Consider the following 14431-nt stretch of genomic DNA (forward strand, 5'->3'; position numbering starts at 1 on the left):
AAAGGAGGAAGAAGCTAGAAAGGAAGAGTCACTAACTGAATTCCAAGAAGAGTGTATAGCAGTAATTGAAAAGGAGAAAGAAGAAGGTGCAGTAGTGGTATACCCAGAGAGCAGCGAGAATTAAGACCTACTAGAGCAATAAAAACCCCTCACAAAGCTTAACATGGATGAAAGAAAATTGATTACGATTAACATAAATGGACTTAACTTGGCTACTAAAAGAAGGAAAGCATTTCATAAACTAGAGAAATTAAAATTAGATATAATTTGCTTACAAGAAGTATATATTAAAAAAACATGAATATATACTGAAACAAAAAAAATTAGGGAAATTATTTGCATCACTGGCACAATCTAAAAAAAGAGGTGTGGTTTTATATGTTAAAGACACAATTTTGGCAGAATTAATTTACACAGATGACGATGGAAGGATTTTGATGGTGGAAATAATGGACAATAATGTTAAAACACTTTTCATTACAATTTATGCTCCAAATGATAACCAAGAAGAATTTTACAGGAAATTACATATGAAATAATTGAACTGGACTATGCTAATATTTGTATGATGGGAGATCTTAATGGAATAGTTAATTATCGGTTGGACTACAAAATGCAGAAATCAACAAAGAAAGCTAGAAAGATATTACCAAAATCTTTCTTTTGAATAACAGAAGAATTCAACTTAAAAGATGCATGGGGAGAGAGAAATGTGGAGAGTAAGCAATACACTTTTTACTCAGACGTGCTTCACATGGTCTAGAATAGACATGATATGGATGTCAGCAGAATTACTGGCTAACATACGAGAGATTGAAATAGAAACAAGCACTTGGGCAGACCATAATCCAGTGACAGTTACTTGGAAAGGATATAAGAGGAGATCCAGATGGACCTTAAATAATACAATATTAAAAGAAAAAGACTTCAAACAGAAAATAGAGAAAGAACTTGCTTTCTTTTTTAAAGAAAATAGAAAAGAGGATACATCTCTACAGAACCTCTGGGACACGATGAAGGCCTACACAAGAGGCTTGATAATAGACTATACAAGCAAAAGAAATATAAAACAGAAAAAGACTTTCAAAATATTGGAAGATGATTATAAAAAATTGGAAAAAGACTTACAGAAGTCCCCGCAAAAAAAGATAAAAATAAAATGGATATAATTAAACATAAGATGGGACTAATGGAAAAAGAGGAACTAGCACAAAAAATTAAAAATGCTAAACAGAATTACTTTGAAGATGCAAATAAACCAGGTAGATAGCTACCCTATAAACTGAGAAAGAAGAAAGAATCAAGAAGGATTAGCCAACTAATAAATGAAGGACATGCTTGCTATGGAAATGAGAAGAAAAAAATTTATACAAGATTACTATGGGAAATTGTATTTTCAAGAGAATATTCAAGAAGAAAAAGTTAAGCAATATTTGCAGAAAGCGAATTTACCCCAAATACCTAAAGATACTGAAACGATGCTAGAAGGGAATATAACAATGATGGAACAGAAGCCTTAAAAAAAAAACAGAATGTTGGAAAAGCACCAGGTCCAGATAGCTTACCAGCGGAATTTTACAAGACTTCCCAGGAAATATTGAATCCTCACCTATTAGAAGTTATAAACGAAGTTATGTTAAAGAAAAGAATACCCAAAACATGGACAGAAGCATATACCAAAGGAAGATACAGACCTGCAGCAAGTTAAATATTACAGACCTATATCCCTATTAAATTCAGACTATAAAATTTTTGCTTCAATTTTGGCAGAAAGACTAAAAAGACATTTAAATAACTTAATCTATATTGATCAAAATGGATTCCTGCCAAAGAGACAAATAAAAGACAATGTGAGAATTATTTCGGTTACTCTGCAATACTATGAGGCACATCCTGAGAAGCAAATGGCTTTGATGTTTTTAGATGCACAAAAAGCCTTTGACAATATGAGTTGGCAATTTATGTTATTGCAATTGGAACAAATGGACTTTGGTAAAAAAAATTCATTCAAGCCACTGAAATGATATACGATGAATAAATTGCAAAGGTTATAGTAAATGGAGAACTAATAGAATCTATAGATATAAGAAAAGGGACAAGGCAAGGTTGTCCACTGTCGCCCCTGCTGTTTGTGTTAACATTGGAAGTGCTGCATAGGAATATTATAGAAGACAAAAAAAAATAAAAGGAATGAAAATCAAAAAGGAAGAGTATAAATTGCAAGCTTTTGCAGATGACCTGGTATTTATATTAGAAGATCTATAGGAAACAGCACCTAAATTAATAGAAAAAATAGAAGAACATAGGAAAGTAGCAGGTTTGAAAATAAACAAAGATAAAACAAACATATTAACAAAGAATATGTTAGTAAGAGGAAAGAAAGAGTTAGAAGAAGTTTTAGAAATACAGGTCACAAACAAGGTTAAGTATTTAGGGATATACACTGCTCAAAAAAATAAAGGGAACACAAAAATAAGACATCCTAGATCTGAATGAATGAAATATTCTTATTAAATACTTTGTTCATTATATAGTTGAATGTGCTGACAACAAAATCACACAAAAATTATCAATGGAAATCAAATTTAGCAACCCATGGAGGTCTGGATTTGGAGTTACACTCAAAATTAAAGTGGAAAAAAACACTACAGGCTGATCCAACTCTGATGTAATGTCCTTAAAACAAGTCAAAATGAGGCTCAGAAGTGTGTGTGTGGCCTCCACGTGCCTGTACGAGCTCCCTACAACACCTGGGCATGCTCTGATGAGGTGGCGGATGGTCTCCTGAGGAATCTCCTCCCACACCTGGACTAAAGCATCCCCCAACTCCTGGACAGTCTGTGGTGCAACGTGGTGTTGGTGGATGGAGCGAGACATGATGTCCCAGATATACTCAATTGGATTCAGGTCTGTAGAACGGGCGGGCCAGTCCATAGCATCAATGCCTTCGTCTTGCAGGAACTGCTGATACACTCCAGCCACATGAGGTCTAGCATTGTCGTGCATTAGGAGGAACCCAGGGCCAACCGCACCAGCATATGGTCTCACAAGGGGTCTGAAGATCTCATCTCGGTACCTAATGGCAGTCAGGCTACCTCTGGCGAGCACATGGAGGGCTGTACAGCCCCCTAAAGAAATGCCACCCCACACCATTACTGACCCACTGCCAAACCGGTCATGCTGGAGGATGTTGCAGGCAGCAGAACATTCTCCACGGCATCTCCAGATCCTGTCACGTCTGTCACATGTGCTCAGTGTGAACCTGCTTTCATCTGTGAAGAGCACAGGATGCCAGTGGCGAATTTGCCAATCTTGGTGTTCTCTGGCAAACAGCAAACATCCTGCACAGTGTTGGGCTGTAAGCACAACCCCCACCTGTGGATGTCGGGCCCACATACCACCCACTTGGAGTCTGTTTCTGACTGTTTGAGCAGCCACATGCACATTTGTGGCACGCTGGAGGTCATTTTGCAGGGCTCTGGCAGTGCTCCTCCTGTCCCTCCTTGCACAAAGGCGGAGGTAGCGGTCCTGATGCTGGGTTGTTGCCCTCCTATGGCCTCCTCCACGTCTCCTGATGCACTGGCCTGTCTCCTGGTAGTGCCTCCATGCTCTGGACACTACGCTGACAGACACAGCAAACCTTCTTGCCACAGCTCGCACTGATGTGCCATCCTGGATGAGCTGCACTACCTGAGCCACTTGTGTGGGTTGTAGACTCTGTCTCATGCTACCACTAGAGTGAAAGCACCGCCAGCATTCAAAAATGACCAAACCATCAGTCAGAAAGCATAGGAACTGAGAAGTGGTCTCTGGTTACCACCTGCAGAACCACTCCTTTATTGGGGATGTCTTGCTAATTGCCTATGCTTTCCACCTCTTGTCTATTACATTTGCACAACAGCATGTGAAATTGATTGTCAATCAGTGTTGCTACCTAAGTGGACAGTTTGGTTTCAGAGAAGTGTGATTGACTTGGAGTTACATTGTGTTGTTTAAGTGTTCCCTTTATTTTTTTGAGCAGTGTACAATCACACCAAGATATAGCACACTGAAGGAGGATAATTATCTTAATCTCAAACAGCAGATTGCGACATTTGACAAAATGGAGAAACTTATAATTATCATTGATTGGAAGAATATGTACAATTAAGATGAATGTATTGCTTTGAATGTATTTATTCCAGAAAATTCCTATTTGACTAGGGAAAGAGTTTTTTGAAGACTTAAACAGAATTGTGCTGAAATATATTTGGCAGGGTAAAAAAGCAAGAATAAAATTAAAATTGTTACAAGATGCAAGAATAAGAGGAAGGTTTACCTTGCCTAACTGGGAATTGTATTACCAGGCGACAAAATTAATGTGGGTAAAGGAATGGATAACATTAAAAAACAATAGACTATTGACCTTAGAAGAGCATGACTTGCTCTTGGGATGGCATGCCTTCCTTTGGTATAAGGAAACTAAAACACAGGGGTATTTTAGAAGACATTATATTTGAGAGGAATTGTTTTTGAATGAGAAGATAAAAAGACAATATTATTTAAAAATTCAATTATGGATATCTACCATTGAGGCTTTTTCTTATCCAATAATATATAAAAGGGAACAAACAGTTAGATATAGTGAGATATTGAATGAAAAGGGTGAACTTAAATCTATGCAACGCTTAGAAATCCAACGCTTGTTGGAAGAACAAGGTGTAAAAATGAACTGGTTTTCATATTTGCAAATACAATCTAGATTTGATAAAGATGTTAAAACAGAAGGTACTTATGATAAGTTGACTGATTTAGATAAAATTTTGATGGGTACTGATGAAAAGGTAATTAAAAAACTTTATGGACACTTATTATAATTTAAATTGGAGGAGGAACAAGTTAAACAATGATTGGGGGGAAAATTTTGGATATGGGATTGATTTAGAGAAATGGCAAAAATTGTGGTCTCAAAATTATAAAATGATGTCAACTGCATATAAAGAAAATCTGTATAAGATGTTTTACAGGTGGCATCTAACCCCAACGAGACTTGCGAGAATGTTTAAGAATAAATCGGATAAATGTTGGAAATGTCGTCAGATACCTGGTTCATATTACCATATGTGGTGGACATGCTCAGATGCAAAGAAATATTGGACTAAAATCCACACATGGTTGGAAAAAATGATAAAACAACATAAAGACTTTAAACCAGAGATCTTTTTATTGGGAATTATACTGGAAATATACAACAAAGAGTTGAAATGTTTGATTATAAATGGATTAACAGCAGCTAGGATTGTATTTGCCAAGAATTGGAAAAACAATAAAATACCTATGCAGGAGGAAGTTATTAAGAAAATTATGGATTGTGCTGAAATGAGTAAATTGACATTTGAAATTAGAGAACAAGAAGATAAACGATTTTATATGATATGGGATTTGTTTTATCAATGGTTAGATAAAAAGACATGGTAATGTAATAGACTAGATAATTCTGTGATAGAAATTTAATAGATTGATTAAAAAAAAACATAGACATATATAACAATTGGTTGAAAGTATAACATAAATTTTAGAAAACTTCTGGTAGCAAGGTAAGGATGAACAGAGGTGCAGAAGCCCATCTGTGGTTTCAGTTAATCTCTTTTTGCAGTTGGCGCGATCCTCTGAGGGTGCACGAGTCCCGGAGAGATTTGTGCTGGCGGGGGGGAGACTTAGGTTGCAGTGTGGGGAAGGCAACCCCCCTGCAGTGAAGAGGAGCCCTCCAGAGCCCAACGAGAAAGAAACAGCCCCCCATCAATGGCGGCTCCAAAGTCCAGACTGCCACCGATGTAAAGAAGCGAGTGACAGTTTGTGAGATCATTGGGGAAGAGTGTGGAAGAGAAAAATAGCGGCGGAGAGGAGGACTGGAATGCCATAGATTTTTATAAGGCTGTTGCAAGTGTCTGTCCGGAGCCCTAAAAGAAAGCAGCCAAAAAGCGGATGTGAGGCAAGTGAAAGTGAAAGGGCTTGGCAGACAGAAGAGAGGACAATAATGAGTAAAAAGGGAAGTTTACGAGGTTGGGAGACTAGCGGCTGGAAGGTGCCTGGAAGTTGTGGAGGATTTGGACTATCTCATTTGATTTTTATTCTGAAAGACTTTATTAAAGCGGAGACAGGAAGAAGATTGGAGCTGATGGAACAGAAACAGTGTGGCGCCACAGGCGATACTTAGAAACCCTGAAGCTATCGTATATAACTGATATAACCCACTTAACAGCCCTTTAGGGAGCATACTGATCTAATTGAGGAGGTGGTTCCATCTGAAGAAAATCAGGAAAATTGAACTTAAGAACGCTAACACAAAAAGTAAAAGTGGAAGCTTCCGAATGTGTGGAGATACTGTGTAATTGCAGTCACTACTCAGCATTTTTTACCTCCCCACTTCTGGTGCGTTTGGAGTGAAAGCTCTCAAACTTAGAGACGGAAAGCTAAAAACTTACTTCAAAATTCCTTTTTCCCCTTTTTTTATTCCCTTTTTTCTGTATACATTTGCTTGAATTTTTTTTCTCTTCTTTTTCCCTCCATCTGGTGCTATGATGAACTATCTCTCCTTCTTTATTCTCTCTTTATAATGATTATAAATATGCATACTGGGGAAAGGAAAATTGATTGTTGTAACTGATTGTTAAATAATTGAATCAATTGATTTATTAATAATAGTGATAGTTATAGTTTGATTAGATATATAGGGAAAATAGTAAGAACATTAAGTATTATTTAATTAATAAGTATAGGATTTTATGTATTAATATTATAATTTATTGTATGATCACAATTAATCCACTTGGGGAAGAATGTAAAACTGTTTGTGTTTAAGAAAATTTAAAATAAGGTTAGATAAATACACATATTTATTTATAATATTTAAATATAGTTGGATTTGGATAATATATATGGAAAACATATATATATATATATACACACATATATATATATTTTCTCAAGTTTTCGTAGGTACTTATATGAACACTATACAGAAGCCTGATGATGGCAGATGAGATTCTGCCGAAACGTTGCTACAACTTTAAAAGCACAACTACAATAATGTGGGAAAATACCTGAACAAAGCTGAATGCTATATATATATTATGTACAGAGGCTGAGCATAGACCTTATAAAATTATATATGAGATTTAGAATTAGAATTTAAAATAATACAGAATATTTTTATATATGGGTACTTATACTCCAGTAACCAGTTAAGAGCACAGCTATCCAGCAATAGATAGATTAAATAATTAGATACCGGTCAATCCTAATAGAGAGATTCTATCACTGAATGTTAATTTGGGATAATATAATTAATATAGTACAACAACAGAAACAAATCTTAAAAGAAATGACTTCCACAACTATTACAGCTCTGAAAACTGGAAGAAAGGTCACCCCGACATTAACAACTACATCAGCAACAGCTTTGCCCATGGCACAAAAAAACCACAGAAGGAACATTACCAGTGGAGAAACAAGCTAACATCTTGAATGCCAACATCCAATCAATTTTGCTGACTTTACAGGAATTGATGACGAAGCTGTAAGAAACAATGATGAAAAACCATAACGAGATGAGAGCAGATATCAATGAACTAAAAGAGGAGATGGGGAAATTAAAAGCAGAAATGAAAGCGGGTATCTCCAAAGTAGAGGACAAAGTTGGATTATTACAGCAGGCCTTGGAGAAAAATGAAGCAACAATAAAAGAGGTAGAGAAAAGGACTGAACGAACCAAAAGGAAATTAGAAAGGGTAGATGAAGAATTAAAAAATGTGTGTTAAGAAATGGAGGACTCACTGGTCTACCTAGAGATGGACAAGGGTGCTACATACTTGAGATTCCAAAATGTAATGGAATCCAAAGAAGAAGACCTGGAACAACTAATGGCGGGAATACTGGCTGGACTATTGGAAAAGGATAAAGATGACATCTTAAGGAGTTTGATGAAGTTTACAGGATTAGCACTAATTATGCGAGATGCCACAAATGCCCAAGAGAAGTCCATACACGATTTGCGAGAAGGAGTGTCCGGGATATCATATATAGGATGTCAAGAGATGAAACAATCACGTATAAAGGTAAAGAAGTCTTGATTCTCAAAGAAATACCAAGAAGAATAAGAGAACAAAGACAAGACTACAAGTTCTTAGCAGCTTACCTAAATCAGAAAAGAATCGTATTTAAATGGCTAATCCCAGAGGGGATGTTAGTTTTTTGGAACGAAAGGAAAATTAAAATAGACTCCATGGAAAAGGCCCAGGAATTTTATGAGCGATTGGTAGGTCCGGAAGACCAGAGCAGTAAGGAGGAACTGGAAACAAACTCCCAGGAAGATCAAGGCTATCATAAGAACAGAGATTGAACTTTAGGAAATCAAGGAAATACTCATCTACATCAGGAGAGAGAAGAAAGTAGGACACATCTTCAGGCACAAGGAGAGACCGGAGCCATTACAAGACAAAGAGCGAAACAGAATTAAATAAATGGAAGAAGAAAAGAAATTACTATCAATTAATATAAATGGTTTAAACTCGACGATAAAAAGGAAAAGGATAATAGCTAAACTAATCAAATAAAACGCTGATATAATATGCCTACAAGAAACTCATATAAAGAAAACAGATGAAATATACCTAGAATGTTCGAAATTAGGGAAGCTATTTACCGCACCAGCAGACATGGGGAAAAAGAAAGGGATTGCAATATATGTTAAAGAGGATTTGAAAGCAGATTTAATATGCTCGGATTCTGAGGGAAGAACTCTGGTTTTGCAAATCTGAATTAATGCCATCCCAATTCTCTTAGTGGTAATCTACGCCCTGAATGGAGATCAAAGAGTTTTTTAAGCATCTTTATGGAAAAATAGTAGGATTGGAAAAAAGAAATATTTGTATCATAGGAGACTTTAATTCTATTTCTGATTATCAAAAAGACCACAGTAATGGGGGGAAGAACAAAGGGGGGGAAAGGGAGCTTCCCAAGATATGTATGGAAATGATGGAGTTAAATTGACTGATATATGAAGAAGATTAAATCCCGAGAAAAAACAATTTACATTCTATTCAAATCCTCATCAAATATGGACACGAATTGATATGGCATGGATGAACTGGGAAATAGCAAATGAGATAAAAGGGATTGAAATTTTACCTAATGAATGGGCAGATCACAATCCAATTCAGATAATATGGAAGGGTAGGGAAAAACCCAAGAAAAAATATACGTTAAATACTCAGTTAATAAGAGAAAAAGAATACACCAACAAACTCAAGGATGAATTAAATTATTTCTTAAAGGAAAATGGCATACAGTGAAGGCAGTAATAAGAGGTATAACAATCTCTTATAACGCCAAGAGGAATAAGGAAAAATACGCCCAGCAAAACAAATTACAACAAAAAATTAAGGAATTAGAAACTCAATTACAGAGTACCCCAAAGGATTCAAAATTGCAAAATCAAATAATAATAACTAAACATAAATTGAATTGAATTGAACAAGGGAGAATGATTATAAATTTGAATACAACTAGACAAACTTATTTTGAGCATGCTAATAAGCCAGGGAGATGGCTATCATATAGACTTAAAAAAAAGGAAAGAAAAGAGATTGATGTACCAGCTAATAGATGGAAAGGGGGATATACAACAGGAAATAGAACAGAAAAAAGAAATTTCCCATAAGTATTTTGAAGAGTTATATAAAAAGGAAGAAGTTAATGAAGACAGAATAAGAAACTATTTAGATGAAGTGAAGGATAAAGCAATTGGGGAAGAAATCGAAGAATTATTAAACAAAGACATTACTTGGTTTGAACTGAAATCAGCAATGGAGAACCAGAAAACAATAAATTCCAGGGACCAGATGGTATTCCAGGGGAGCTGTTCAAGGCAATAGCAGAACAAATAGGACCTCTTATGGTGGAAGTTTTTAATGACGTCTTATTGGCAGCCAGGACGCCGGACTCATGGAGGGGGGCATTGATTTCGCTGATCCTGAAGGAGGATTCAGATCCCCGATATATACATAACTATAGGCCGATTTCACTGTTAAATACTGATTACAAAATATTCATTTCTATTATAGCAAGTAGACTAAAAAGAATGTTAAATGAGCATATATATGAAGATCAAAATGGATTTCTCCCGACCAGACAAATCAGGAACAACTTAAGAATAGTACTAGATGTCTTAGAATTTTATGAAGCCCACCCCAAAAAACAAATTGCACTTACGTTTTTAGATGCAGAGAAGGCCTTCAATAATTTAAATTGGCAATTTTTAATCCAAAACATTTATAATATGAATTTAGGCACCAAATTTGAAAATATTATAACAACCATTTATGATACACAACAGACTGATATTATAATAAACGGGGAATATACCCGCCCAATAAAAATAGAAAAAGGAGTCAGACAGGGCTGCCCACTCTCACCCCTGCTCTTCATATTATCATTAGAAGCATTACTAATGCGAATTAGACAGAACCCAGACATAAAAGGATTAAAGGTTAAGAAAGAAGAATATAAGTTGCAAGAGTTTGCAGATGATATGATTTTTTTCATTGAGGAACCAACAGAAAGAGGATAAAAATTGATGAATGAATTAGAACAATTTGGGGCAGTAGCGGGACTTAAAATTAATAAGAAGAAAACAAAATTAATGACTAAAAATTTAACAGAAAAACAGAAAACTGAACTAGAAGAAGTTATGGGAATACAAGTGATAAAGAAAGTTAAATACTTAGGAATATGGTTGACAGCATATTGTAAGACACTTAAGGAAAATAATTATAATAAATTGATGCAACAGGTAAAGAAGGATTTAGAAACATGGGGCAAGCTGCAACTTTCATTATTAGGCAGGATTGCTGCTATTAAAATGAATATTCTTCCAAAATTCCTATATATATTTCAGACGATCCCAATCAAAGTACACAACATTTTTTTTGAAGAACTTAATAAAATAACTATAAAATTTATCTGGCAAGGGAAAAAACCTAGAATAAATTTAAAGGCAATGCAGGATATGAAGAGCAAGGGAGGGCTGGCACTTCCAAATTGGGAGTTGTATTACAGTACAGCCTCTTTAGTATGGTTGAAGGAATGGGTGAATTTAACCAATAAGAGAATATTATTCTTAGAAGGCCATTACTTTCAGAGCATGCTTTTTTATGGGATGTAGGGAAAACTAGCCAGAAATATTTTCACAGACACCTAATCAGAGACTCATTATTAACTAATTGGAAGAAAATACGGAAAAAAACACTATTTAAAAATACCAATTTGGATTTCAGCAATGGAGGCAATGATTCACCCAAATAATCTGGATATCACTAAAATGATTAAATATAAGGACCTATTGAATACACAAGGAAATTTGAAATCGCGGCAAGAACTTCAAGAGCGGGGACTAAAAATTGATCAGTGGGCATATCTTCAAATTCAAAATATAAACAGGACAAGAAAGAATTTGGAATTAACAATAAACTCCAGCAATTAGATAAAATTTTATTAGGATCGGGCAAAAAAAATATAACAAACTTTTATAATTATTTATTAGAAGGAGAATTAGAAGAAGAAATTGTAAAAGGGAACATGATAGCCTGGAGTAGGAATATAGGACGTAGCATCACCATAACAGAATGGGAAAAGGTCTGGGGTAGAAATAATAAAATTACAAAATCGGTAGCATACAAAGAAAACGCCTATAAAATGTTTTATAGATGGCACCTTCCTCCTTCGAGATTAGCGAAGATGCACCCCAATATGAGTCCAAATTGCTGGAAATGCAAAAAAAAAAAAAAAAAAAGAGGGAACTTTTTTTCCATATGTGGTGGTCTTGTGCAGAAGCTCAAAAATATTGGCAGAAAATTAGAAATTGGCTGGAAGAAATGACAAGAGAACAGATAGAATTCAAACCAGAGTCCTTTCTGTTAGGGATCTTTGATAAACAAATATCAAAAAAAGTGAAAGATATAATAATACACATTTTGACAGCGGCCAGATTGGCTTTTGCACAATGTTGAAGCAGTCTTCATGTTCCATCAGAGGATATGATCATTCAAAAAATTTCAAGCTGTGCAGAAATGGACAAATTAACTTTGGCATTAAAAAATAAAGACACCTCAATATTCTACAACAGCTGGAACTGCTGGTACAAATGGATAGACCAAAGATAGACTTCACACTAAAAGGCAAAAGAGGATAGGATAAATCCATAGTAGTGATACACAGATATATGTAAGGATTAGGTGTGTGTATATGGCATAAAACAAGGATTAAAAAGAGGTCTTACAAACTGTTGAAGATGAGAATGTTTTTAATTGTTTTCTATTTTTTTCTTTCTATTTTCTTCTCCCTTCTTTTTCTCTTTTTATGTATGTGTTGTTGGTTTGTTTTAATTGTAAAATCAATAAAATTTATTTTTTTTAAAAAAAGAAAGTATAACAAATTTTAAGATAAAATTTGGAATATCTCGTATAAAATGATGGAACAAACAGTTTAGTCATGGATGATTCATGACTGATAAATACTGTATATAAGCATATGTTAGTTTGACAATGTGAAAATTGATATAAACTGTGAGTAAATGACTATAAAAGAATGGCACAAAAGATTTATAACCAACTGACACACTATATGTATATGAAATAGAAGATGGTTTTATGTTTTATGTTCTGTATGTGTATTTTTTTTAAAAAAAAATTAAAACTCTTTATAAAGAAAAAGAAACTTGTGAAAGTTCTTGTACAAGCAAAAATTAAGAATTGGATTATTCAAATAGGCTCAGAGTCAAATGGTTTATAAAATCTTTTAACTTTCTTGGTTAATTATTGCATTGAATAAAACATTTCATCTGCGCACTCACATTTTTTACTATAAAACAGGCCCTCCAAACTGGTCTTGCAGAAGTCTTTCCATGATTGAAATACTCTGTAAAAAAACATCACAAGACTAGATCACTTTGAAATCTAAGTATTTTACAAATAACCTTATGCATTTTCCAGTTTTATCAACACTTGGATCCATCCCTTGGAGTCCTCCAGCACTGAACCTCTTACAAGTTTCACTGATAAACTGCTAACTTTCAGGATAAAATCACAAGAGTCCTGTGGGAAGTAGTCAAACAACAAGGCATTCTATAAATTCTATCCATATCATACGATTTTGGGAAAGCTGCTCTCAAGTAAAAATCTACATAGAAAACTAAGCAATAAGACAAGTTACAAGTTCCTAAAAAAGTTTCTCTTTTAGATTCTTAACATTTCATGAATAAAGTGCTTGAAGGGCTTTTGGCTAGTAATTTTGAATGTCTTTCTGGTCACAATCTGCAAATATTTCAGGAAGTGAGGTGACAATATATGTGTGTGTATACATACACATAAACATATACATAACTGGAACCTAGAGCTATAGCTTGTTGCAATTTTGACCAGGTACCAATCAAAATTTTGTAGTTTGATTATAGTATTTACTGTATTCTGTTGGTTTTCAGATATGGATGTCAATGGCTCTATTCAAGGCCCCACACTAATTGGGATCTTTTTGTTCTCTGGTAAAGGAGAAACTTCTGTATATGTAACAAAGAACTAGCAGCTCAAACAATGCAGTACACCGTAAAATCTTCTTTTCCCAATAGAATTTGGAAATTATGTTTACCGTGCCAACTTTGGATCAGTTACAAACCAATAATCCAAATGATCCACATTTTAAAAATTCAGAATGGCTTACAAAATGCTTCTTTATAAACTTTAAATATTGGAACTTGCAGCTCCTTTATCTGTTTTCATCATCTCCACAGGAAGTGAGAACTGACTAATACAGCTCATCCATCTAAATTAAGTTTGCCACCATTTACTAAATACAGCACGAACTGACAAATGTGAGAACTCTTTGAGTTTTGCACTGGAAATCTTAACGTGTTATTTATTGAATCAATTATGTTCACAATGTGAAAGCTGCTTTCCCTTTCTTCCTCATATCATTGCTGCCTCTAAAATAGGGGTTAGGAAAGAAGAGGAAAAAAAGCAATATATAAAATGACTAATGATCAATTGCAAGTCATATATGACTGAAATAATGGTACTGCCCAATAAATATATTCCTTACAACTGAGGTTCTAATAGTTGTCATTTTATCAGCTAAGCTGATCTTTTTGTTGTAACAAACCTTGTTTGTTATGTGCAAATGTGGACAATAGAATTTAACTGATCTCTGTAGTAAGATTTTCTTCTATAGATAATCATGGGCTTACTTCACCTTGCTATATCTCACATAAAACAAATTAATATAAAAGAAAGCTGTATTTAATATTAGTTTCAATATGTTATAATATCTGCTGCATCATGTGACTTTGCTGATTCTTAAGATTGCACCAGGTGCAAGCTAGTGCATCCACGTACTTCTGACT

General features: G+C 34.7%; 1 protein-coding gene across 6 annotated transcripts in view; it reads right to left on the bottom strand.

Moving 5' to 3' along the window:
- PRELID2 (PRELI domain containing 2) overlaps positions 1-14431 on the bottom strand; it is a 107320-nt gene that overhangs the window by 57170 nt on the left and 35719 nt on the right. For all 6 annotated transcript variants that reach the window (XM_087924487.1, XM_087924483.1, XM_087924485.1 and 3 more), the window contains exon 6: positions 12890-12954. In XM_087924487.1, the coding sequence (XP_087780613.1) occupies positions 12890-12954 (65 nt within the window). The remainder of the gene's footprint in view (positions 1-12889; positions 12955-14431) is intronic.

Source organism: Pseudonaja textilis, chromosome 2, assembly GCF_049901715.1.
Source record: "Pseudonaja textilis isolate UNSWEBS1 chromosome 2, rPseTex1.2, whole genome shotgun sequence".
Taxonomy (NCBI): Eukaryota; Metazoa; Chordata; class Lepidosauria; order Squamata; family Elapidae; genus Pseudonaja; species Pseudonaja textilis.